Source organism: Archocentrus centrarchus, chromosome 19 (assembly GCF_007364275.1).
Source record: "Archocentrus centrarchus isolate MPI-CPG fArcCen1 chromosome 19, fArcCen1, whole genome shotgun sequence".
NCBI lineage: Eukaryota > Metazoa > Chordata > Actinopteri > Cichliformes > Cichlidae > Archocentrus > Archocentrus centrarchus.
In genome coordinates, this window is record NC_044364.1 from 26,552,919 (window position 1) to 26,577,454 (window position 24,536).

General features: G+C 40.2%; 2 protein-coding genes across 4 annotated transcripts; one reads left to right on the forward strand and one right to left on the reverse strand.

Moving 5' to 3' along the window:
• Positions 1–4,018: 4,018 nt before the first annotated feature.
• Positions 4,019–11,679, reverse strand: LOC115797960 (gastrula zinc finger protein XlCGF57.1-like). The gene is made up of 2 exons (XM_030754570.1): positions 11,357–11,679; positions 4,019–5,536 (listed from the first exon to the last, which is right to left on the reverse strand). Exons 1-2 carry the CDS (start codon positions 11,481–11,483, stop codon positions 4,152–4,154), a joined length of 1,512 nt encoding a protein of 503 aa, XP_030610430.1. The 5' UTR covers positions 11,484–11,679; the 3' UTR covers positions 4,019–4,151.
• Positions 11,680–15,158: 3,479 nt separating this feature from the next.
• LOC115797957 (gastrula zinc finger protein XlCGF57.1-like) lies at positions 15,159–22,595 on the forward strand. Of its 3 annotated transcripts, none has more exons than XR_004021465.1 (3): positions 15,159–15,455; positions 16,412–16,544; positions 20,901–21,037. XR_004021465.1 is itself a non-coding variant. In XM_030754566.1 (2 exons), the coding sequence occupies exons 1-2, from the start codon at positions 15,350–15,352 to the stop codon at positions 22,508–22,510; spliced, it is 1,716 nt and encodes a 571-aa protein (XP_030610426.1). In that variant the 5' UTR covers positions 15,159–15,349; the 3' UTR covers positions 22,511–22,595. The 3 variants fall into 3 exon arrangements, 1 of the variants encoding a protein (XP_030610426.1); XR_004021466.1 differs by having other exon boundaries at positions 15,348–15,455; positions 16,415–16,544; XM_030754566.1 differs by lacking the exon at positions 16,412–16,544 and having other exon boundaries at positions 20,901–22,595.
• Positions 22,596–24,536: the final 1,941 nt, after the last annotated feature.

Here is a 24,536-nt window from a genome sequence, read left to right on the forward strand (position 1 = left end):
GGAAATCAACTACAACTAAAAGCTATTAGTCATGGTGCACAAGACAGATGTAGTACCAGAGAGATCCAGGACCAAAGAAGCAGGTAAAGACATTAAAAGACAGTGTCCTATACGTCACAAACCCTACCCACTTAAAAGATGCAGGGGTTTCAGAACTATGCTGCTTGACGACAGGAAAAGGCTGGTCAAAGACAATAACATCTGCTATCGCTGCCTTGCTTCCACCAGCCACCGAGCAAAAGACTGTACGGTCACGATGAAGTGTGAAGAGTGCGACAGTGAGAAACACTTGGCAGCTCTTTACTCTGGCCCTGCTCCACAAATGTCCAAGCCTCCCTCATTCCATAGAGAGCATGGTGGGGAGCAAACAAAGAACAAACACAGGACTCAGATGTTACTGCCACATGCACAAAGGTATGTGGAAACGAAATCGCAGGGAAATCCTGTTCTAAGATCTGCTTGGCGCAGGTCTATCCCAAAGGTCAGCAAGACAACATCAAAAGAATGTATGCAATAATCGACAATCAACGCAACCAGTCTCTTGCAAAGACAGAGTTTTTTGACGTATTTGATATATACAAAGCCCAACTGAACCATACACACTGAAAACCTGTAGTGGTATAGCACAAGTGACTGGTAGAAGAGCATGTGACTACATAGTTGAGTCATTAGATGGAAAAATGAGTTTACCTCTCCCCACTCTCATAGAGTGCAATGCCATCCCCAACAATAGGGAAGAGATACCCACTGTAGAAGCTGCTTTACACCACCGCCATCTGAACGCAATAGCTGCTGAAATACCACCTCTTGACCCAAGTGCAGATATACTGTTGCTAATAGGATGAAACCTTCTGAGAGTTTACAAGGTGAGGGAGCAAATTAACGGTAAACACAATGACCCATTTGCACAGAAGCTTGACCTGGGCTGGGTCATCATCGGTGAGGTGTGTCTCGTCAACACTCACAAGCCAAGTGAAGTGAACGCTCTGAAAACACATGTATTGGACAATGGCCGCCCAAGCTATCTCCCTCCCTGCAACAGTCGCTTCAGTGTAAAGGAGGACTTTAGTCTGAGCCAAGCCAAAACCATTTCCAATAACTTGCCACCTGTTCACCCACACGAAAAGCTCACAGCTGAGAATTTAGGAGAGGCTGTGGTTTGTCGCACCAATAAAGACAACCAGCTCACTCATTCTGTTGAAGACATGATCTTCCTGAAGAAGATGGAGGGATTCTTCAAAGATGACACTAACAGCTGGGTTGCACCACTCCCATTTCAAACCCCCAGATGCAAACTTCGTGACAACCGGTCCTATGCCTACCAGTGGCTCATGTCCCTGCAACGTACGCTCCACAAGAAACCAGAAATGAAAGCACACTTTGTTGAATTCATGCAGAAAATGCTTGACAACCAACATGCAGAACTTGCACCACCTCACAACAAAGACAAATGCCTCTTTCCCACCAACAGGGTTCCGGAGGAAGTGATGTAAGAGCGAGTTTAGCTGGCTATGAATCTCAATATAGCACACAGGGTCACAGTGTGCAACAGTACAATTTTTATTCATATTTTTCAATTTTTGAGATACATATTTTTAAGATAAGAGTTTATTAGGAGTTTAAGTTTATTGGATTTTTCTTTATGTTGCTCTCTGTTGATGTCTCATGATGTTGATGTGTGTCCTTAATATTACACACATTTAGCACATAATGCTAATAATTATTAGCATAATTTTTTAATGGTATAATTGTTGAGGTCTTATTGCACAATAGTTACTCTTGCATCTTGAATCTTGCACCTGACAAATAAAGTATGAAAAACTAATACTAACAAAAACTAAACTAAAACTGAGCATTAAACAAAAAAATAAAAACTAATAAAAATAAGTAAAACCACTCTAAAAACTAATTCGATCACTGAATTAGAGAAAAGAAAGTTAGAATGAAATAAAACTAAATTATAATGTAAAATCCAAAACTATTATAACACTGGTATCCTGTGGGGGGTGCTGCGGGAGTATGGAGTGTCTGACCCATTGTTGATGGCCATTCAGTCCCTGTACAACCGTAGCGAAAGCTTGGTCCCTATTACTGGCAATGAGTCAGACTCATTTCCAGTGGGTGTTGGACTTCGCCAGGGCTGCCCTTTGTCACAGATTCTGTTCATAATATTCACTGACAAGTGAAGGAAGGCTTTCGTCTTGGTGGCCTCAGAATCTCATCTCTACTCTTTGCGGATGATGCGGTCCCGTTGGCTTCATCAGGTGGTGGCCTCCAGCTTGCAGTTCAACAGTTCCCAGCCGAGTGTGAAGTGGCCTCAGACTTAGCACGTCTAAGTCTGAGGCCATGGTCCTCAGTCGGAAAAGAGTGGAGTGCCCACTCTGGCTCAGGAATGATTTGCTGTGCCAGGTGGAGAAGTCTAAGTATCTCGGGGTCTGATTCATGAGTGATGGGAGAAGGGAATGGGAGATTGACAGACAGATTGGGGCTGTGTCTGCAGTGATGCGGATGCTGCACCGGTCTGTCATGGTAAAGAGGGAACTGAGCGTAAAAATGAAGCTATCAATTTACTGGTCAATCTGCTTCCCTACCTTCACCTCTGGTCATGAGCTTTGGGTAGTGACCGAAAGAATGAGATCACAAATACAAGCAGCAGAAATGAGCTTCCTCCGAAGGGTGGCTGGCCTCTCCCTTAGAGATAGGGTGAGGAGCTCAGCCATTCAGAGGGGCTCAAAGTAGAGCTGCTCCTCCACCACATCGAAAGGAGCCAGTTGAGGTGTTTTGGGCGTCTGACTAGGATGCCTCCTGGGCACCTCCTGGGTGAGGTGTTCTGGGCATGTCCTACTGGGAGGAGGCCCTGGGGCAGACCCAAGGCGTTCCTAGGCCAGCCGAGAGATATAATCTCTCAGACCCCCCTTATGAGCTGGTGGAGGTGGCTGGGGAGAGGGAAGCCTGGGCTTCTCTGCTTAGGCTGCTGCCCCCATGGCCTGGCCCTGGATAAGCAAAAGAAAATGGATGGATGGATCTTATTGTGATTATTCTGTAAGTAGTTGTACAAAAACACCTACGGCATTTCAGTATTTTAATGTAAATAGTTGTATATAAGTTTGTTTGCTATATTTATGCATGTTTTAGAAAATTACAACTTATATTTGTATTTTAAATTGTAAAAATAGTTTGTTAAACATGTTTGTGGTTTTCACAGTAAAAAAAAATTCTAACTTTTTTCTACTCTTGCTCAAGCCCTTGCTGAACACTGAAGACACTGCTTATGGGAGGCAAATAAGTATGTATGTAAGTTGTATAGTTCAATATCACAGGGTTCTTTTTATATCCTTTATTAACATTTCTGAAGCAGTTTAAAGTTTCATTTAAAAATCTTTGACAAATGACCTCACTATAAGAGCAGCAAACATTGTTACAACACAGCAAAGAGTAAATGACATTTCTGACACTTTATCTCCCAGTTTTACAAAAAATATATACATTATACTTGGAATAGCTTACCTAATCAGTTTAATTTTCTAGATATAAGTTTGTATGCATTTTAATCACACCACGTCATAACATTATGTCCTTCATTCCTGAGGAAAATTTATAGACAAAGACAAAACACGTGAAATATTCTGGGATTTTTTTGTTTTCCATCCTTCCATCCATTCGCTTCCGCTCATCCTGTTCAGGGTCGCGGGTGGGCTGGAGCCTATCCCAGCTGTCATAGGGCAAGAGGCAGGGTACACCCTGAACAGGTCGCCAGCCTGTCGCAGGGCCAACACAGAGAGACAAACAACCCTTCACACTCACATTCACGCTCTCATTCTCACCTATGGGCAATTTTAGTGTAGCCAATTAACCTAACCCCAATAAGTGCATGTCTTTGGAATGTGGGAGGAAACCCACGCAAGCACGGGGAGAACATGCAAACTCCACACAGAGAGAGAGAGAGAGAGAGAGAGAGAGAGAGAGAGAGAGGGGCCTGGGCCAAGGTGGAATCGAACCCAGGCCTTCCAGATGGTATTCTAACTGTGAGGCAGCAGTGCTAACAACTGCGCCACCGTGCTGCCCTTTTTGTTTTATTTTTTTAAATTCACTGAAGATAAGAAAAAAAAGCTTGTTAATATTACAAATACACTAAAATTTTATAAGAGAACCTACAATTTTATAGTCTCTACCTGCAGTAACATGTGTGAACTTTCATGCTGCTTCATCTGCTCAGATGTTGAACACTTTTCACCACAAACACCACACAAAAACTGTTTATCTCTCCTATGGATACTTGTGTGTCTCTTCAGACGTGTATTAGAACTAAATGTTTTCCCACACTCATCACAGCCAAACAGTTTCTCTCCTGTGTGGCCTCTTAAGTGCTCCTTAAATCGCGTGCTTCGGTTAAATCTTTTCCCACAAATATCACAACCAAATGGCTTCTCTCCTGTGTGGACACTTGTGTGTCTTTTAAGCGCATTCTGATGTCCAAATCTTTTCCCACATATATCACAACCAAATGGTTTCTCTCCAGTGTGGATTCTCATGTGCCTTTTCAGACCTTCATGTTCTGTAAATCCCTTACCACAAACACTACAACCAAAAGGTCTCTCACCTGTGTGGACTCTCATGTGTACTTTAAAACTATACTTAAATTTAAATGTCTTTCCACAAGCATCACAACTAAACGGTTTCTCCTGTGTGTGGACTCGCATGTGATTCTTAAGATGTGTGTTACGACTAAATGTTTTTCCACAGTCTTCACAACCAAATGGCTTCTCTCCTGTGTGGACTCTCATGTGTGTTTTAAGAGTAAATTCAAGTCCGAATCTTTTTCCACAAGCTTCACAACTAAAGGGTTTCTCTCCTGTGTGGACCGTCATGTGTCTCTTAAGATGTGTATTGCAACTAAATGTTTTGCCACAAACACCACAAGCCAATGATTTCTCTCCTCTGGTTTGTCGCTTCTGATTGTCCTGTTGTGTAAATGTTTTAACACACACATCACCGACAAACTCAGACTCAGGTACACGGCTCTCCTTCCAGGCTATGCCACCCATTTCGGTTTCAGGTCCAGAATCTGACAAAGGTTCCTGCCAAACCTCCTCCTCTTCATCATCTTCATAACTGACTTCAGTCTCAGAAGAGTCTAAAGCCTTTTTATTATTTAGTAATAAATGACAATTTAGATCTGGGTTCCAGGCTGATTCCAGACCTCTACAGTCCTCCTCAATTTCTGTTTTAATCTTTTTAGGTAAGCAGTTTGTTAGCGTCGCTGTCTGTGTGAAGTCTTCTGTTTGGCTTTGATGACGATATGAGCACTGAGGTTTCTCTTCATCATCTTCAGTCTTCACAGTGACAATAGTGAATGGTAACCTGTTGAGATCAGCCTCCTCCAGCCCATTGAGCTGCTGTCCCTCCTCACTGCTCAAGGGTTCCTCCTGCTCCTGCTTTATGTAGAGAAAGTCAGGGGCTTGCAGGTCCTGTCCGGGGCTCCAATCTTGAGGAACTTCTTTGATAACCAACAGCTGCTGAACATCTTCAGGTGACACTGAAACACATGGACATAATGAAAAACTGACTATTGTACAACAGCACAGAACTTTGACCCTCAGCTTAAAAAAACCATTATATAGATGTTATATATTATTTTGAACAAAAAAAACTTTCACATTGTCATTGCTATTAAGCCAATATCCAGCTATATTTATGTGTGATACATGTAGGAAATCAGACAACATATATCAGTTAGTTCAGGGGTTGGCAACCTGCGGCTCCAGAGCCGCATGAGGCTCATCCAGGCTTAATCTGCGGCTCTGTGCAGCTCGCGGAAGTAAATTATAAGTATCCATTTGAAGTGCATTTTATTTTTGTCAGTTCAGTTTTTGTTGTAGTTTTAAATTGGAACATTATTGTGATCTTGAAATATTAAAATAAAATCATTTTATTTATCTATTTATTTATTTTCGTTTCTCAATATATGCGTCACTCGCGGTAGCCCGGCTTCCGCTAGTATTTGCGGCTCTCACTGTTTTGTTTTCCGTGGAAACTGGGTTCAAATGGCTCTTTCCTGATTACAGGTTGCCAGCCCCTGAGTTAAACTACAGGTATGCCTTTGAGATGACCTACTTCTACTTCTTAGTTCAGACAAAACCAAAGTTATTATGCCGTAAAAAACATGGCGTGTAATTAGATACTGCCTTTGAATGGCATGCTCTCCACCTCTAGAAACCTCTGAGTCATTTTTTGACAATATGTCCTTTTACTCACACACTACACACCTGTAGCACTGCTTTCTCTCTTCTGCGTGATACTGTCAAAATTAGAAACATCCTCTCTCAGGCTGGTTGATGCTGAAAAACGAACCCATACAGCTGTTACTGCTAGTAGGCTGGTGTGCTGTAATTCCTTATTATCAGGCTGTTCTAAAGATCCCTGAAAAGCCTTAACCTGATCAAAAACAGGGACTAGAAAGAGAGATCTCCTTCCTTAGGGGTCGCCACAGTGGAGCTTCTGCCTCCGTTTCACCCTATCCCAGCATCCTCCTCCGTCACACCAACCCCCTTGCAAACAATCAGTTTAAAAAGCCTTCTCTCCTAGACATCGCCAAACCTCCACAGGTATGTCATCTGAATTAACTGCTATTCCACTCGTCATACTCTTCATAGCTGACCTCACTTTGTCCTTACTAATCACAGACTCTTGATTAAAAATCTGCAGCAGCACCCTCTCGAACTCAGCACTGTGGCGTGGTGGTTAGCACTGCTGCCTCACAGTTAGAGTACCATCTGGAAGGCCTGGGTTTGATTCCATCCAGGCCCCTCTCTCTCTCTCTGTGTGGAGTTTGCATGTTTTCCCTGTGTCTGTGTGGGTTTTCTCCGGGTACTCTGGGTTCCTCCCACAGTCCAAAGATACGTACTTACTGGGGTTAGGTTAACTGGAAACTCTAAATTGCCCATAGGTGTGAATGTTGTCTGTCTCTCTTTGTGTTAGCCCTGTGACAGGCTGGTGACCTGTACAGGGTGTATCCTGCCTCTTGCCCTATGTCAGCTGGGATAGGCTCCAGCACACCCCCCCACCCCCCCAAACTGGATAAGCATAAGTGAATGGCTGGATGGACTCTTGAACTCTTTCAAAAAGTCCTGACGGAGCTTGGTTGAAAAAACTACATCCCCAAAGGTTTATAGGCTGAGTACCCAACTTCACAGCTGTTGAATTTGACTTACTTGATTTTACTTTTCTATTGGTAAATGAATCCATTACCTTTTATGAGGTTCGCATTCAGAGATGCAAATTGCAGAACGACCTAAGTTTAGAGACATCATCACTGTGCTGAAAAACTGGAGAGCAATTGGACTTGCAGTGTTTGTTTTTCAGGCCAAGAAAGGGGCTGAACCTTCCCCACCCATATGTTTGAAAGTTATGGAACTGATGATAATTCCTTTTGAAATAGCGCTCACTGTATTATTTTGATAACATATTTTATATTGACCGTTTTGAAAAGGGGGCAACTACTGATTTTGTTTTACGAAGACATTTAGTATGGTTCTCCTTAGCAGGTTTAACAAGGACCCATTCCAAAGTATGTTAACTAAAACTGCAGACATATTTTGATTGTTTTTTTTTCTCTCAATTTATAATGCAAAGAGCATTTTTGTTCGACAGGCCTGTTAATGTTTATACATTTTCAAATAAATGTAATGTTTTGGATGTTCACTGAACAATAAATGTTTGTGTAAAGAAATGTTTTGAGTTTAAATCAAAATGTTATAAAAGTTTTTTTTTAAAAAAGGGACTCGAACCTTTGCCGCCTGCACCGCAGCATGGCATATGTATGTGGGCACTGGCTTTAACCACTAAGCCACCTACGCACCATAAATAAAAGTTTCTAAAATGCACAAATTATGAACAACTTATAACAGTATTTAAGCCAAGTTTAAAAAAAAAAAAATAATATGCTCAAACATTTCAGTGGTTTACATCAACTTTACATTTTTAGGTTAGGTTTAGTAGAATATTTACATCGAGTAATAACGCCAATGTATTTATTTTGATTTAGAACAATTTGAAAGAATTAGTTCTCTTCACCTTTATAAATTAGTTTACATGAATTTAAAAATTTGAGGTTACACTAATAGATTTATTTACATTTGGTCAATGCTAAAATATTAGGTGTGACAGATTACTTCAATTTTTTTAAGTTGAGTCAATGTTACATTTCTTTCAGTGTGTGCACTATGCACCTCAGCATCCACTGAACCTGCTCTGTGATCAGGTATGTAACAATCCCCACTAAAGCTGATGATTGCAATGTGGTAGCATGCATGTCCTCAGCGTTTCACAAGGCTGCTGGGAAAAACACACATTCATCCACATCCACCCACCCTCTGAAGTGGGGGCGAGCAGACACCCCTCCCCCCAGGGCCAACAGCAACCCCAGGACATTGCCAGCCAGGCCCACGAAGCCCCACCCGAACCCCAATACCAGAGGTGTAGGATGACCCACCTGGATCAGATGTTTATGAAAGGGATGGCACAATACCACTTTTTTAATGTCTGATACCGATATTTTACATTTGGATATTTGCCGATACCGATACAAATCCAATCTTTTTAAAACAAAAAAAACAAAAAACAACAACAAAAAGAACCCAATTGTTTTTAAATGCCTGGATACAAGTCAAAAGTATCTCACACAACTAAATAAAAATCTTTTAATTGTCCCACATACAAGACTAAGGACCAGGGGGGACAGAGCTTTTCAGGCAGTGGTGCCAAAGCTCTGGAACTGTTTACCACTCCAGCTTCGTTTAGCTGACTTTGTGGCATCTTAAAAAACAGTTGGAAAACTTTTCTGTTTAACTAGGCTTTCTGTTGACTTTATTTTTATTCTTTAAATATGGTAATGTTAATATGTTTTTAACATGGTGTTTTATATGTTTTGTTTTTGATATTGTGTTTTAATTACAGAACAGCACTTTGTGACTTGTTCTCTGAGTAAAGCGCTATATAAATAAACTTTAATTACTTACAACAATCGCTCTATCACCTGAATCCTGTTGCTCCTATGTGAGAAGGTGGTGCATTGGTTTATGGTATGTTGCAAATTTCATTAGGGCTACCACTATCGATTATTTTAGTAATCGAGTATTTTATCGATTATTCCATCGATTACCCAAGTAACTGGATAAGAAATACTTTTTCGTATTAACAGTTCATCTCTATATTTTAACTTCTGTACTGCAGTTTTTCCCTGTGTGAAACAAACAGGGTGGATGGAACAGCTACAAAGTTCTCTTTTCTTCATTTACTGATCAGATGGTTGATGAAGGACCTCCAGCTGTTTCCCAGTAAAGGTTTAATGGAGGTTACAGGGGGAAAAAAAGCTTCTTTCGGACGCTAGAAAAACATTTCCTTTCGCTCCATCTGAGCTCACCGGCGCCGCCTCTTTGCGCTTGTGCAGACAGACTGCACGTAAAACAGCTGACTGCTGTTGTTGCATCATCAGTGTTTATGTTGAAAAACTGGGGGCTGTGTGAGCGTACTGTTGTAATGCTTTGTATTCACAAGCATTCTCCTGGATACGTTTCTACTGCAGGTCAATATTTAGTCACTAATCAGGGATTAAAGTATAAAAAATATTTTGACGGGGAAGGGGTCCTTCCGGTACCGGACGATCACCAGTGCTAATAGCTGCGCTTGCTAGCAAACTGGGAGCTGAAAAAAAAAAAGAAAAAAAAGAGCGAAAAATAACAGCTGATATTCTCAGCACAGCGAGCACAACACACAAACACGGTAGAGAGTGGTGGAGGCGTGGAAAAATATGTCAGCGATGATCCATGATGTTAAAGGGAATCCGTCGCAGTGACAGAGAACTTTTCAGAATCTGAGGGGTTTTTTTTTTTTTAACTCCTGATCCCCTACTCCATTCCAGTAGGTGGCGGTAATGCATCTCTAAGCTGGTTTGGTCAACCGCAAACCCACAAGAAGAAGACGATAACAAAGAACTGTAATGTAGCTAATGTGGGTCGGATCAGATTGCATTTTTTATTCCTTTCCGATATCCGATCCAGTAATTTAGGTCATAATCGGACCGATACTGAATATCGGATCGGCGCATCCCTAGTTTATGACATATAGGTAAAAAGGGCATTACTTTAATATGTTTTCTAACTTTCTGCCTAATCTCATCAAAATCTGATAATGCAAAGTTTGTTTTCTTTAATGCGGAAGTCATTGTGGGGCAGCTGGCGGTTAAGCACTATGTGGTCATGTGAGCAAAATAGTGTTCTCTGATTAGTCAAGGCATTTATTGTTCCTCACCATATATTTTCAATTTTTTTCAGCCAGTCATGTTTTAATTGAAACTATTAAATATTGGAATTTGCGTAGTATAGTCTTGTAGAGCTCATAAGCTTTCCAATGGTACCAGAATCATGCAAATTGAACTAGAAATAAGAAAGTTACAGCAAGTACAGTAAATCATACTATTTCTGGCGATGTCTACTGTTTTACAATGTAATTAGTGGCTGAAGAAGCTGCTCTTTTTATGTAACTTAAAATGTAACAACTTCCTTATTTATTGTCCTATGCTATGAAGTTGTTATTGACTTGTTGCACAGGTGGCATCCTATCATGGTACCAAGCTGAAATTCACTGAGCTCCTGAGAGCAACCCATTCTTTCACTAATCTTTGTAGGATCAGTCTGCATGCCTAGGTGCTTGGCTTATACACCTGTGGCCATGGAAGTGATTGGAACACCTGAATTCAATGATTTGGATGGGTGAATAAATACTTTAGGTATTATAGTGTATTTCTCTTCACCTCACCTCATGATATACACATGTTCTGATCCAGAGTAAGTTCAGTGTTCCGCTTGAAAAAAATCCGCTGAAAGTGCCTCACTTTCACCTGTTATTTTAATTTTCAGGATGCTTCATATGAAAGATTAGATTTTATATACCAAGCTGGATCCTATTAACACGTTATTAACGTTTAAACTCTTGCTGAAGTTTAAGTGGGTTAACGCCCCACGTGTTTATTAAGTTAATCAATCCAAAAATCAAACTCTGCTTTCTAATGAGGTTAAACTACAAGATAATGTTTGTGTGCGCGCTGTTAAACCGTCCGGATGCTGCACTGTACGTCAACTTTGAGTTCCGCCAGGTTTTGTTTAATCCGTCACGATCACTGTATTAAACGTTACTATCCACATTTGAGATTAACAGATTAAACAACAAGCTCCATTCTTCTGAGATTTTTGCATTTGTACAGCTTAACAAACATTTTTATGTGAATCATCCTTTCAGTAATCCACAAAACGAGCTAACAGCTAGCTTTATTAAACATTAAATGTGTTTGTATTCTTACCAGAGCTTCGGTTCAGATCAGCATCCTGCTGCTGTTGGGCACCGAGGCGTTTAGTCTCGGGCTTCTCCTCAGGCAGTCTGCCACTGGTTGGCTGATGCAGATAATCCACGTCCTTCATGGTGTCCATGGATTTTCTCTCTTCTTTAAAATAATAAGTGAAGTGAAGAAGTGAACCGGGCCTGCGCAGAGTCGATCACCGCCGATCACCTTGCAACAACACACTGCTTACATTTCTGTCCGACTTCATCCAAGAATACATCCCAGGAGGTGATGCAGATTCAAACGGGACACCCTCTCTCTCAAAGAATTCCTCAGAAGCTTTATTGTCCTTTGCCGTGTTTTGAACAGGCATCTGCACGGACACCTCGGCGACGAGACTACTACCAAGGAACACAGACATAGACAGATATACCTAGACGCCGCACAAAAATTAATGTAATTTTCTTTGATAATTATAAATGTTAAATAATCCACGAATGTTAGGGTGCAGGCATCAAACCAGCCTATGTATTTCTATTGTTATTATGAGTGTTTACACCTACTGATGTTTATAACATTGTTACTGTGATGAGAAATGTCTACAATAACCAGGTCCTGACATGTATATATAATATCTGCAGGTTTCTGAATTCAAAAAAGCATTTTTTTTATTCACTGATTTTCATCACTTTAAGCATTATTAATGACAATTTTTAAGGCGAAAAAAGGAACAAAGTTTACAAATTAAAATAAGAAACTGCAATAGAAACTGATCAACTCTTCTTTTAACAGTAAAACTGTATACTAAAATTATACATTCATGTTTTATTGCACAATAAAATTTTATGGTTAAAAAGGTAAAAACAGAAAAAATGCGCTATATCCAACTTTTGTAAAGTGCTTCATAAATTAAATGTATTATTATTATTACACAAAAAACAAGGGGCCAAGAAGCACAAAATGCAAAAAGAGATTCATGTGCAACAAACAGAAGGTATGAATTTGACCTTAATCAGTCTTTATTTGTATCTGAGTTGTTAGTTCAAGCCAATGTAGCTAAATTAGATTGACTTCATTGTTTGGAGGTGCACCGTGGACTATATCACTGCAACGTCTGCAAATTCTGTTTTCAAAAACAATTCTTCAGTCTTATCTGTGAAAGCTAATCCCATATGATCCCGTTTTAATTGTAAAATGGTTCGAACAACTCCAGGCAGCACAAGCCTTTGAAGCAGAAGGATGTCCATTCCATAAAACATCTCCTGGCATGTGTAGGTGATATTAAAGCTTGGTTGGCCTTGAACTTTTTAAATTTTAATGAAAAGAAAACAGAGGTGATGGTGTTTGGACCCAGTGGCTCCTGTGAGTCCTCCTCTGTTGACCTGGGACCCTTGGAGGTATATTTTAAACCCATTATTACTGATCTTGGTTTTAAGGTGGACAGTGATTTTAAATTGGACAGCCAAATCAGAGCTGTGGTTAAGTCCATTTTTTATCATTTCAAGCAATTGGCATCAGTAAAAGCATTTCTATCTAGGCAGCATTTTGAAACAGTGATCCACGCTTTTATTTCATCTCGACTGGATTACTGTAATTCACTTTATTTTGGAGTCAGTCAGTCACTACTCTCACATCTGCAGCTGGTTCCAAATGCTGCTGCACGACTTTTGATGGGAGCTCAAAAGGGAGAGCACATGACCTCTGTCCTGGCCTCACTTCACTGGTTGCCTGTTTATTATAGGATTCATTTTAAAATTCTTATGTTTGTTTTTAAATCTTTGCACAATCTTGCCCCACCTTACCTCTCTGAGCTTCTTCACCCCTACATACCTTGTCGGTCTCTCAGGTCAGCAGACCAGCTGCTCTCGGAGGTCCCAAGATCAAGAAGGAAGCTCAGAGGGCACAGGGCTTTCCCTGTTGTTGGTCCTAAGTTATGGAATGACTTGCCTTTGCAGGTTAGAGAGGCCCCTTCACTGTCCACTTTTAAAGTTCGTCTTAAAACCCATCTTTTTTCCTTGGCTTATAACTCCAGCGGGATATAGTTTTAAACTGTTTATTTTTGTATTGTTTTGTTTTTTTTTAACCTGAAAGAGTTATTTAATTGTTATTTATTTGTTTTAATGTACAGCACTTTGTGTCAACTCTGGTTGTTTTAAAGTGCTTTATAAATAAAGATGTTATGTTATGTTATGTTATGTTATGTTATGTTATGTTATGTTATGTTATGTTATGTTATGTTATGTTATGTTATGTTATGTTATGTTATGTTATGTTATGTTATGTTATGTTATGTTATGTTATGTTATGTTATGTTAAGAGTGCAGCATCTCTCTCATGTTATATTTGCCGCTTTTGCCACATCCAATATGGTGGTGACGTTGACATAGGAGTCAGCTCTCAGTGCGACTTCTAGGTATATACAGTGCCTTGCGAAAGTATTCAGCCCCCTTGAACTTTTCAACCTTTTGCCACATTTCAGGCTTCAAACATAAAGATATAAAATTTTAATTTTTTGTGAAGCATCAATAACAAGTGGGACACAATCGTGAAGTGGAATGAAATTGGATGTGTCAAACTTTTTTAACAAATAAAAAACTGAAAAGTGGGGCGTGCAATATTAACTTAATAACTTTAATGCTTTGCCTAGACCCACATTACATAGATCAATTTTGTCCCATATTGTTTAATGTTAGAATATCAAATTTAATGAAAACACTGTGGGGTGAGACTGCTAGCTACATTCATTCCTCCTTCTTTATCTGGGCCACTGTGTCCAACTTGTGTAAGAAAACTCTCTGTCAGCTGTCTCAAAGGTTGATAAAGGCCGAAGCGAGGACTGGGGATGAGAGCGGAGGTAGCGGGTGGGCCGGCTCGGTGTTTAAGTGAGGTTCGGGGGGTTGAAGGGCAGAGACAAAGTGAGGTCTGGGTGATGCCAAAGCTTACAAAGGGACGCAGTAAGAAGGCTTTATGTACACAAAACATGGTGACAGCGGAGGATTTCGCTGTCGCTATATCGCTTTATGGGGCAAAAAAACCCCGCCCAAATGCTAAGTTGGCAACACTGAGCCCTAGCGCGGCTTTGTTTACGCTGCTAAACTAAACCGGAAACACGTCACCGAACATATATATATATATATATATATATATATATATATATATATATATATATATATATATATATATATATATATGTGTGTGTGTGTGTAGTTATATGGGCACAACCATCTTTAGCTGACTGATGATTTTATAGATGATTTTATAGATCTGTAATGTAATAACAATCTTTTATTAATTCTAAATTATTTATATATATTTTTTATGAATATGAGTATACATTTATGCAAATAATGTATGGTGTTCTGAATGACTGCCTATGGGAGTTTTATGTAGAAACATAACTTTTTTGTAATTTTAATAAAATGATAGAATACAATATATGCACATTTAAGAAAAGTCAGGGTCTTATAGTTGTATAGGGTTTATGTCAACAATGATATTGGACTGCAAATTTTAAAAAGGGTCAAAATGACCACCTTGGGAGTTCAAGTGTTAATATACTGTCACAGACTTTGCGCTTTCTGTAAACAAATAAGCAAAAAACATAAGTAGAATTCTGAATTTACGGAATATTTTATGACAATAAAAATGAAATACTGATATATTAAAGATGACTATTTAGCCATATATAATGTTAATGTTTTATAGATGTGACAGTTTAATTTTGGATCAATGAGACTGGCAGGTCACTGACAGAAGGAGGCAGTAATGCCCCCTAAAACCCCAAAGAAGCAGAAGAAGAAAGGTGGCCATGCAGATGCCTGTTCAAAACACAGCAGGCGTAAATAGATTGTTGGTAAAATCATGGATGAGAGTGGCTACGCTGTCTGAGTCTCCGTCAGCTTCTGTAATCCAAGCAGCCTGTCAGAGGTGTAATCAGCATGAACTTAACGGTGGTCGGTGACCAATTCTGCGCAGGCCTGGTTCATCTCTAACGAGCCTACAGACAGGGGCACCATGAAGGAAGTGGATTCTCTCCCACAGCAGAACACCGACAGTCTGTATTCTGAAGGAAACCCGGAGGCTGAGCGGCAACAGCTGAATGATGTTATAAACCAACCTGGTAAGAGATTTCAGGATAGAGGAGTGGCGGGCTATGAACGACTCATTATTCTCTTTAGTCTGAATGAGTACATAAATCCAAAGGCTCGATTAACGTTAGTTAGTTAATAACTTTGTAATGACGGGCCGAAAAAGATGGAATTTTAAAGCGAGGGTATAACCCGGACGTTTTTTTTTTTTTTTTTTTTTACAGCGCGTGCACAGCAGACTTATGTTGTAGCATCAACAAAAGTCATCATTTGGAGCTTTTTGGATTTAATTATTTGCTTTTTAAAGTTTGTCTGGTTACCAAAACCCTGCACCTCCAACAGTGACATTGCCTGCTGCAACCTGTTCTCCACTCCTGGAGGCAGAACTGGTCCTCCCCCCGCAGGTGTTCCTAAGTCAGCCGATAAACCTCTCCAGTGTGTCCTGGTCCTGCAGTCTCAAAGCACTGTGCAATAAAATAAAGCCAAATAGATGTAGAAATTAAGTGCTAGGGTAATAAATCTGCATTTATCATTTGCATATTAAAGATCTGAATTGACTTTGACTAGCTGAAAATGAACAACAGTCTTCCACTTTGGACATGCCTGTCACCAATAACCTGCTCTCAGTCATCACTAACCTGCATTCAGTCATCAATAACCTGCAGTTAGTGTGAACTGTTCTTATATATACACTGCCTTCTGTAATCAGGGGTTTTCAATCTTAAAAAAGAGAATATTTCTGACCACATAAGAAACAAAATACATTTAAATCTTAGCATCCATGTTAAAGTGGCACAGCTGGAAGGTCCTGGGTTTGGACCAAGTTTAAGCCCAGGAAGGGTTGTGTCAAAAAAAGATGTCTGGCATAAAAATATAGTAAATGAAATATGTGGAGCCACCAGCTGTGGTGAATAAGGGAGAAGCTGAAATGATATTTATTCTCTGACTGGTTACTAATTCATGTTCTTTTTGTTTTGTTTCATCACAGCAGAGAATAAGTGAGGGAGAGAAAGGGTAACCATCTTACAGGAAAAGAGTGGAAGAGAGAGAAGATGATGAATCCAGGAAGAACAGCAAGATGTGACATGTACATGTAGTGGCTGATGAAGATGGTCAGACAGGTAGCGTTGGAGATGAGGCTGATGGAACAGATGACTTTGTGGTCTGTTTATAGTCATTCTAAAATTTGATGTGCTCAGTTAGAGTGGTATGCAAAAGTTTGGGCACCCCTGATAATTTTCATGATTTTCCTTTATAAATCATTGGTTGTTTAGATCAGCCATTTCAGTTAAATATATTATGAAGCAGACGAACACAGTGATATTTGAGAATTGAAATGAAGTTTATGGGATTTCCAGAATGTGTACAATAATTATTAAACAAAATTAGGCAGGTGCATAAGTTTGGGCACCACAACTGAAAAATGACATCAATATTTAGTAGATCCTCCTTTTGCAGAAATAACAGCCTCTAAATGCTTCCTGTAGCTTCCAATGAGAGTTTGGATTTGGTTGAAGGTATTTTGGACCATTCTTCTTTCCAAAACATCTCCAGTTCAGTCAGGTTTGATGGTTTCCGAGCATGGACAGCCCACTTTAAATCCCACCACAGATTTTCAATAATATTCAGGTTTGGGGACTGAGATGGCCATCCCAGAATGATGTACTTGTTCCTCTGCATGAATGCCTCAGCAGATTCTGAGCAGTTTTTAGGGTCGCTGTGTTGTTGAATTATCCAGCCCTGGCACAGCTTCAGCTTTGTCACTGATTCTTGAACATTGTTCTCAAGAATCTGCTGATATTGACTGGAATACATGTGACCCTCAACTTTAACAAGATTCCCAGTACCTGCACTGGCCCCACAGCCCCACAGCGTGATGGAACCGCCACCAAATGTTACTGTGGGTACCAAGTGTTTGTCTTGGAATGCTGTGTTCTTTTTCCACCATGCATACCGCCCCTTGTTATGTCCAAATAACTCAGTTTTAGTTTCATCAGTCCACAGCACCTTATTCAAAAATGAAGCTGGCTTGTCCAAATATGCTTTAGCATACCTCAAGCGACTCTGTTTTTGGCATGTGCGTAGAAAAGGCTTCTTCTGCATCACTCTCCCATACAGCCTCTCCTTGTGCAAAGTGCGCTGAATAGTTGAACGATGCACAGTGACACCATCTGCAGCAAGATGATGTTGTAGGTCTTTGGAGCTGCTCTGTGGGTTGACTATGACTGTTCTCACCATCTTTCACCTCTGCCTATCTGAGATTTTTCTTGGCCTGCCACTTCGGGCCTTAACTAGACCTGTGCCTGTGGTCTTCCATTTCCTCACTATGTTCCTCACAGTGGAAGATGACAGCTGAAATCTCTGAGATAGCTTTTTGGATCCTTCCCCTAAACCAGGGGTCAGCAACCCGTGGCTCCGGAGCCGCATGTGGCTCTTTCATCCTTATGCTGCGGCTCTGTGCAACTTGGTCCAAGTCATGATGCCATGATGGCATCATGGCAAGTAAAATACCAACAATGATAAGAGAAAATACATTTGACCACTTGAGTGTTCTATAAAACTGTTTTATGAATTATTTCAACAATTTAATGGTCAAAATTGCAGAATTTACGCATCACCTGTTCAAACACATGTAAGAAATGCGGGGTGAGCTATTGCAGTGCTGTGGTTCACCTCTGGTGACGCTGTGTCGCATACAATAAATGGAGCAGGCAGCTGGAGCATGCCCATTGCTGTCTCTCTTTATATCGCCAATATACATGTTTGATTACACCTGTGCTGCACATGCTGATGTTCCACAGTCTGTCTAATATACTGAATGAATGTGTATGACGTGTTTATTCTTCATAATCGGTCATAAATGCACGGTGAAAATACACAGGGGGAGGCAGGAAGTACCGCACCGCACCGATAGGGGGCAGCGCTGCAGCAGTGCAGGACAGGGAGAAAGATAGGCGCATCTTCAAACAAAGGTAAGATAATACATGTTTTTTTTTTTTAATTCATTTAAAAAGAGAGACCCCCCACACACACACAAAAAAAGTTTGACCTCACATTAAATATTTTGTTTTTCTTGCTGAACAGTATGGAGTTGATTAAAGTATAATTAACCATTGGCATAATTTTGGGTTCATATATATGAGTATCCGACTCCAGACGAGTCTGTGCCTCACCCCACACAAACCTCACGTCACTGCCAGTTTGCTAGAGGGGGCTGTCATTAGCACTTGCAATCTTAGTGCCGGAAGCCTCCCAGTACCGAGGGGCTCCGTCAAAATGTTTTTTTATGCTTTATTCCCTTATTAGCGACTAAAAATAGACCTGCAGTAGAAACGTATTAAGGATAATGCTTGTAAACAAAAAGCATTATAGCGTTAAGCTCATGCAGCCTCCAGTTTTTCAATAAAAATAACAGCAGCAGCTGTTTCACAGTGTGTCTGCAGCGCAAAGAGGCAGAGCCGTTACTGAGACGGTGAGGTCAGGTGGAGCAACCGTGAAACAGCTGGAGGTCCTTCATCAACCACCTGATCAGCAACATGAAGAAAGGAGAACTTTGTAGCTTCTCCATCTACCTTGTTTCACACAGAGAAATCTGCAGTGCAGAAGTTAAAAAATGCAGATGAATTGTTAATACGAATTTTTTTTTTTATCTGATTAATTAATAGAATAATTGGTAGAATACTCAATTGCTAAAATAATTGATAGTTGCAGAACTATTTGTATTCTGAAAGCCATAATCAAACATTAGTTTTCAGCACCAGTGGAGCTATGAAAGGCCTTCAAAAAAAACTACAGGTGGCTGATATTCAAATGCAGGAAATGCATTTTGTTAGATTGTTTTTTGTTGTAGTTCTAAATTGTGACCTTGAAATATTAAAATAAAATTATTTTATTATTATTTTTTTATTTTTCATCTCTCAATATATGTGTCACTTGCGGAAGCCGGTAGCGGCTACCAGCTTCTGGTAGTATTTGCGGCTCTCAGTGTTTTATTTTCCATGAAAACCGGGTCGAAATGGCTCTTTGAGTGTTAAAGGTTGCCGACCCCTGCCCTAAACCATGATGTTGAACAACCTTTGTCTTCAGGTCATTTGAGAGTTGTTTTGAGGCTCCCATGTTGCCACTCTTCAGAGAAGATGCAAAGAGGAGAAACACTTGTAATTGGTTACCTTAGCCCTTTCTCATAATTGGATTTACCTGTGTATGTAGGTCAAGTATCAGTGAGCTTGCAAAACTAATTTTGTGTTCCAATAATTAGTGCTAAAGCTATTCAAATCAATAAAACGACAAGGCCTCAAATATCACTGTGTTCGTCTGCTATATGATATATTTAACTGAAATTGCTGATCTGAGCAACCAATGATTTATAAAGGAAAATCATGAAATCATGTCAGGGGTGCCCAAACTTTTTCATACCACTGTATACTTGACTCATGTAGCTAAACTTTCCACTGTGATTACATGGACTTAAACAGGGATTATACTCGGATACAGACACATTATACTCGGATACAGATGATTCACTAAAAACTGGCAGGCATGTGGAACGTGGACGTCCGCACAGTGCCTCGTGCTGTGTGATGATGAAATTTATGTAATTGTTATGCAGATGATACCCAGCTTTATCTATCTCTGAAGCCAGATGACACACATCAATTAGTTAAACTGCAGGAACTTCTTAAAGACATAAAAGCCTGGATGACCTCTAATTTCCTGCATCTAAATTCAGATAAAACTGAAGTAATTGTACTCGGCCCTACAAATCTTAGAAAGTATCTAACCAGATGGATGGCACGACCTTGGTTTTGAGTCATTTTTGACCAGGATATGTCATTCAGTGCACATAATGCAAATATATAGTACTGCTTTTTTGCATTTGGCAATATTTCTAAAATTAGAAACATCTTTTCTCAGAGTGATGCTGAAAAGCTAATTCATGCATTTATTACTTCTAGGCTGGACTATTGTAATTCATTACTATCAGGCTGTCCTAAAAGCTCCCTGAAAGGCCTTCAGCTGATCCAAAATGCTGCAACTAGAGTACTGACAGGGACTAGAAAGAGAGAGCATGTTACTCCCTTATTGGCTTCTGTTCATTGGCTCCCTGTTAAATCCAGAATTGAACTTAAAATTTTTCTTCTCACACACAAGGTCTTAATCAGGCCCCATCTTATCTTAAAGACCTCATAGTACTGTATCACCCCAAAAGAGTACTTTGCTTTCAGACTGCTGGCTTACTTGTGGTTCCTAGGATACTTTAGAGTAGAATGGGAGACAGAGCCATCAGCTTTCAGGCCTCTCTTCTGTTGAACCAGTACCCAATTTGGATTCAGGAGAAAGACACCCTGTCTATTGTTAAGACTAGCCTTAAAACTTTCTTTGATCAAGCTTATAGTTAGGCCTGGATCAGGTGTCAGATTTTAGGTTCCTCATAAATTTTGAGTGACAGTTGACTTGAATGGACTTGTCTGTTTCAGTGTCTCCTGCAGGTGTCCAGCAGCTGCTGGTAGTTAAAGAAGAAATTCCCACTGAATGGAATGACAGTCTTGACAAGCGGGATAGAGAGTCCCTCAACATAAAGGAGGAACAGGAGGAAATCTGGATGAGTCGTGAGGGAGAGCAGCATAATGGTTTGAAGAAGGCTGAAATCACAAGGGTCCTATTAACTGCTGTTCCTGTGAAGAGTGAAGATGATGAAGAAAAACCTGAGTCCTCAGATCTTCATCAGAGCCAAACTGGAAACAACAGAAAGGCAGAAACTCCAACCAGCAGCTCAGCTAAGCAGATAAAAACTGAAACTGATGTAGAGGACTGTGGAGGTCCAGAACCAGCCAATGACTCAGACTCAAACAGTCATTTACAAACAAATGCTGATGAAAAAGCTTCAGACTCATCTGAGACTGAAGTCAGTAACGATGATAATGATGAAAATTGGCAGGAACCATTGTCAGATTATGGACCTGAAACTGAAGATAGTGACAATGGCTTGAAGGATACCAGTGCATTTGGGAGTGATCTTTGTGGTGAAAAATTTACTCAGTTGGGAAATCTGAAGGTACACAGGAGAGCTCACAGAGGAGAGAAGGCATTTTGTTGTGGTGTTTGTGGTAAAAGATTCACACGACAAGGGGATCTGAAGAGACACTTGAGGGTCCACACGGGAGAGAAGCCATTTGATTGTAGTTTTTGTGGTAAAAGATTTAAACAGCAGGGGGTTCTTAAGAGTCACATGAGAATTCACACTGGAGAAAAACCATTTGCTTGTGATGTTTGTGGGAAAAGATTTATCCATCAGTCTAATCTCAAATCACACACCAGAGTTCACACCGGAGAGAAACCATTTAGCTGTAGCATTTGTGGTAAAAGATTTACAGAACAGGGAAGTTTGAAGCGACACAGAGGAATCCACACAGGACAGAAACCTTTTGGATGTGGCATTTGTGGTAAAACATTTAGCCGGAAGACACATTTTAATATTCACATGACTGTCCACACAGGAGAAAAACCATTTGATTGTGGATTTTGTGGTAAAAAATTTAGCCAGAAGACACATTTTAAGATCCACATCAGAGTCCATACAGGAGAAAAGCCCTTTAGCTGCGATGCCTGTGGAAAAAAATTTAGACTTCAGTACAATCTTAAAAGACACATGAGAGTCCACTCGGGAGAAAAACCATTTGGTTGTGATGTTTGTGGCGAAAGATTTACAGAACAGGGTAGTCTCAAACGACACAGTGGAGTTCACACAGGAGAGAAACCATTTTGCTGTGACGACTGCGGTAAAACATTCAGTCGAAATACTCATCTTAAGAGACACATGCGAGTCCACACGGGCGAGCGGCCCTTCGGTTGTGATGTTTGCGGTGAAAAATTTACAGAACAGGGTGTTCTGAAAAGTCATATGAGAGTTCACACAGGAGAAAAACCATTTGGGTGTGATGTTTGTGGAAAGAGATTTAGACATCAGTATACTCTTAAAAGACACACAGGTGTCCACACAGGGGAGAAACCATACTCCTGTGGTGTTTGTGGTGAAAGGTTTACAAGGCAGGGAAATTTAAAGAGACACATGCGCATCCACACATAGTCCTCTTTACTTATGATGTTGTAAAGTCAGTGAGTGTGTTGTAAGAAGTACATGATCTTATTTTTTATCTTTCTGTATACTTTACATTTTAATAAAAAAAAAAACCCAGAAATTTCATGCTGTTTTCATGGTGAGTATTTATGATGCTTTGCTGCAGATCTTTGATGATTCTGTGGTGCCAGTGCTATTTTTTATGCTGTGATCTGTAAACACTCACTTATTCACGAAGCCAGACTACCATCATTGTCTGTGTCAAACTCAAAGACTGGGGCCAAATCCATCCCTGCACATTTTAATCTGATTTGCACATTTTTTTAAGTTATTGTGTTGAATAGGTAGAATGGTAAGTAGGCAGCTTGTTTCATTTGTGTTGATTTGTTGAGGCCTTCGTGTGTCCCAAACTGTAGGTACTATAGTATTTAGAACATGCAGCAATATAATCCAAAGTATTCTTTGGATTTATTCATGCATGTCAATAAAATACACATTTCTGGTCCTTGACATGATCCCAGAGAAGAGGATGTCAAAACTATTCTTCATCATGAACAAGGTGTTCCACTATCTATAGAATTACGGTAAGACAGATGAGCACTCTCAGCCAGAGATGCAGGACTACCTGCTTGACTGAGAGCCTTGATACCTGTGGGCTTTCACCTATGTGTACTTTATGTACATTCTTAAATATAATTTCTTAATTTTTTACATTTAAAATGTATTCTCATGTTACTACTTTTGCAATCTTGAAGATAATTTCACAGAAGTCTTTGTGCGTCTTTGCAGCAGACAAAGTTTGTCTATGAAGATTTTTAAACATTAAGGATGGAGGATGCCAAAGAATATTGTAATGTAAGGCAGCTGGAGCCTGCATTTCTTCCCTGTCTGACTGTAAAAAGAGTGCCCAGAATGCATAATATAAACCAGAGACTGTCAGAAATCATAGTCTTTGAATTATATGATTCATCAGTTTAGCAAGTCCTTATAATGCTGTAGTTGCATGCATAATTATCTGCATTCTTCAATGCAATAACGATAACAAGAAGATAAAAATGATGACTGACTCAAAAAAGCTATTTTTATCATTGTGATTAGCAGAGGAAACTAATGCGTGACTTCTAATACATTACACACACACACACACTTCGGTCCTCTATGTGCAGCATCTTAGCTGTTCCGACTGCACCCTCCTATACAGAAACCTCTGATGTTGGAATCTGCTGGAGTCATTCTTCCAGTTTTGGGGTACAACTGCTCCTATTTCCCCCACTTTGGATTTTACCTTCCACATCTTTTTTCCTTCATCCCCTGGTATTTCTCTATTTTCTCATGCTCCGTCTTGGATTGTAGTTCAAACACTCACTAATCCTTACCCTCCTTCTTTCTATTGCTCACGGAGCTTCAGGATGCTGGACTTTGGGTGGAGACCCCCATCAGTGGCATCTATCTCCTCCTGTGGCCAGCTTATTATTCCAGCTGGGTATATAATGACCAGTAGGATGTATGTACTGACAGCTTGGCTCTTATTCCTACCATTGATCTGTCTTTTTAGCACCTGACTTACCTTCACAAGGCAGTTGACTCTGGCTGACTGGTCTGTGGGATACCCAAATACTTGTAGCTGTCCTGACTGTCTACTTGAGACATTTATGTTATGGAGAGGGTGATAAGTGGCTGGTAGTTTGATGATGTTGTATCCTAATGGGGATCTGTCATGATCAGGATTTTTTGCCCTGTGTTAGCCAGTCCAGTTGAGTACCTGCTGTACTGTGGAGTATCGTTACCTTCTTCAGCAGTAGGTGTGGATCACTTCAGGTTCTGGTGCTGTCCAGCTCTTCATACTTCATACAGATTTCCAACAAATAAGACTTATATTTAAGTCTTATTGTTGGAAATCTGCCTTGGTGATGGTGACTGGCTCTTGTTCTGGTTGCTGTGGTGTGCTCTTAGGTCTACTAGCAGATTGGCATTGGTGTTGTGTAATGCCTCTTTCTCCCAGATGTTCTCCCAATATTGTTATATTTAAATGTTG

Excerpts from the sequence above, each read along its gene's own strand:
- LOC115797960 (XM_030754570.1), bottom strand. The coding sequence starts at position 11,483 with ATGGACACCATGAAGGACGTGGATTATCTGCATCAGCCAACCAGTGGC. Across the intron at positions 5,537-11,356 it reads TGATCTGAACCGAAGCTCTG|TGTCACCTGAAGATGTTCAG; the intron begins GTAAGAATACAA and ends CATGTGTTTCAG.
- LOC115797957 (XM_030754566.1), top strand. The coding sequence starts at position 15,350 with ATGAAGGAAGTGGATTCTCTCCCACAGCAGAACACCGACAGTCTGTAT. Across the intron at positions 15,456-20,900 it reads TGATGTTATAAACCAACCTG|TGTCTCCTGCAGGTGTCCAG; the intron begins GTAAGAGATTTC and ends TGTCTGTTTCAG.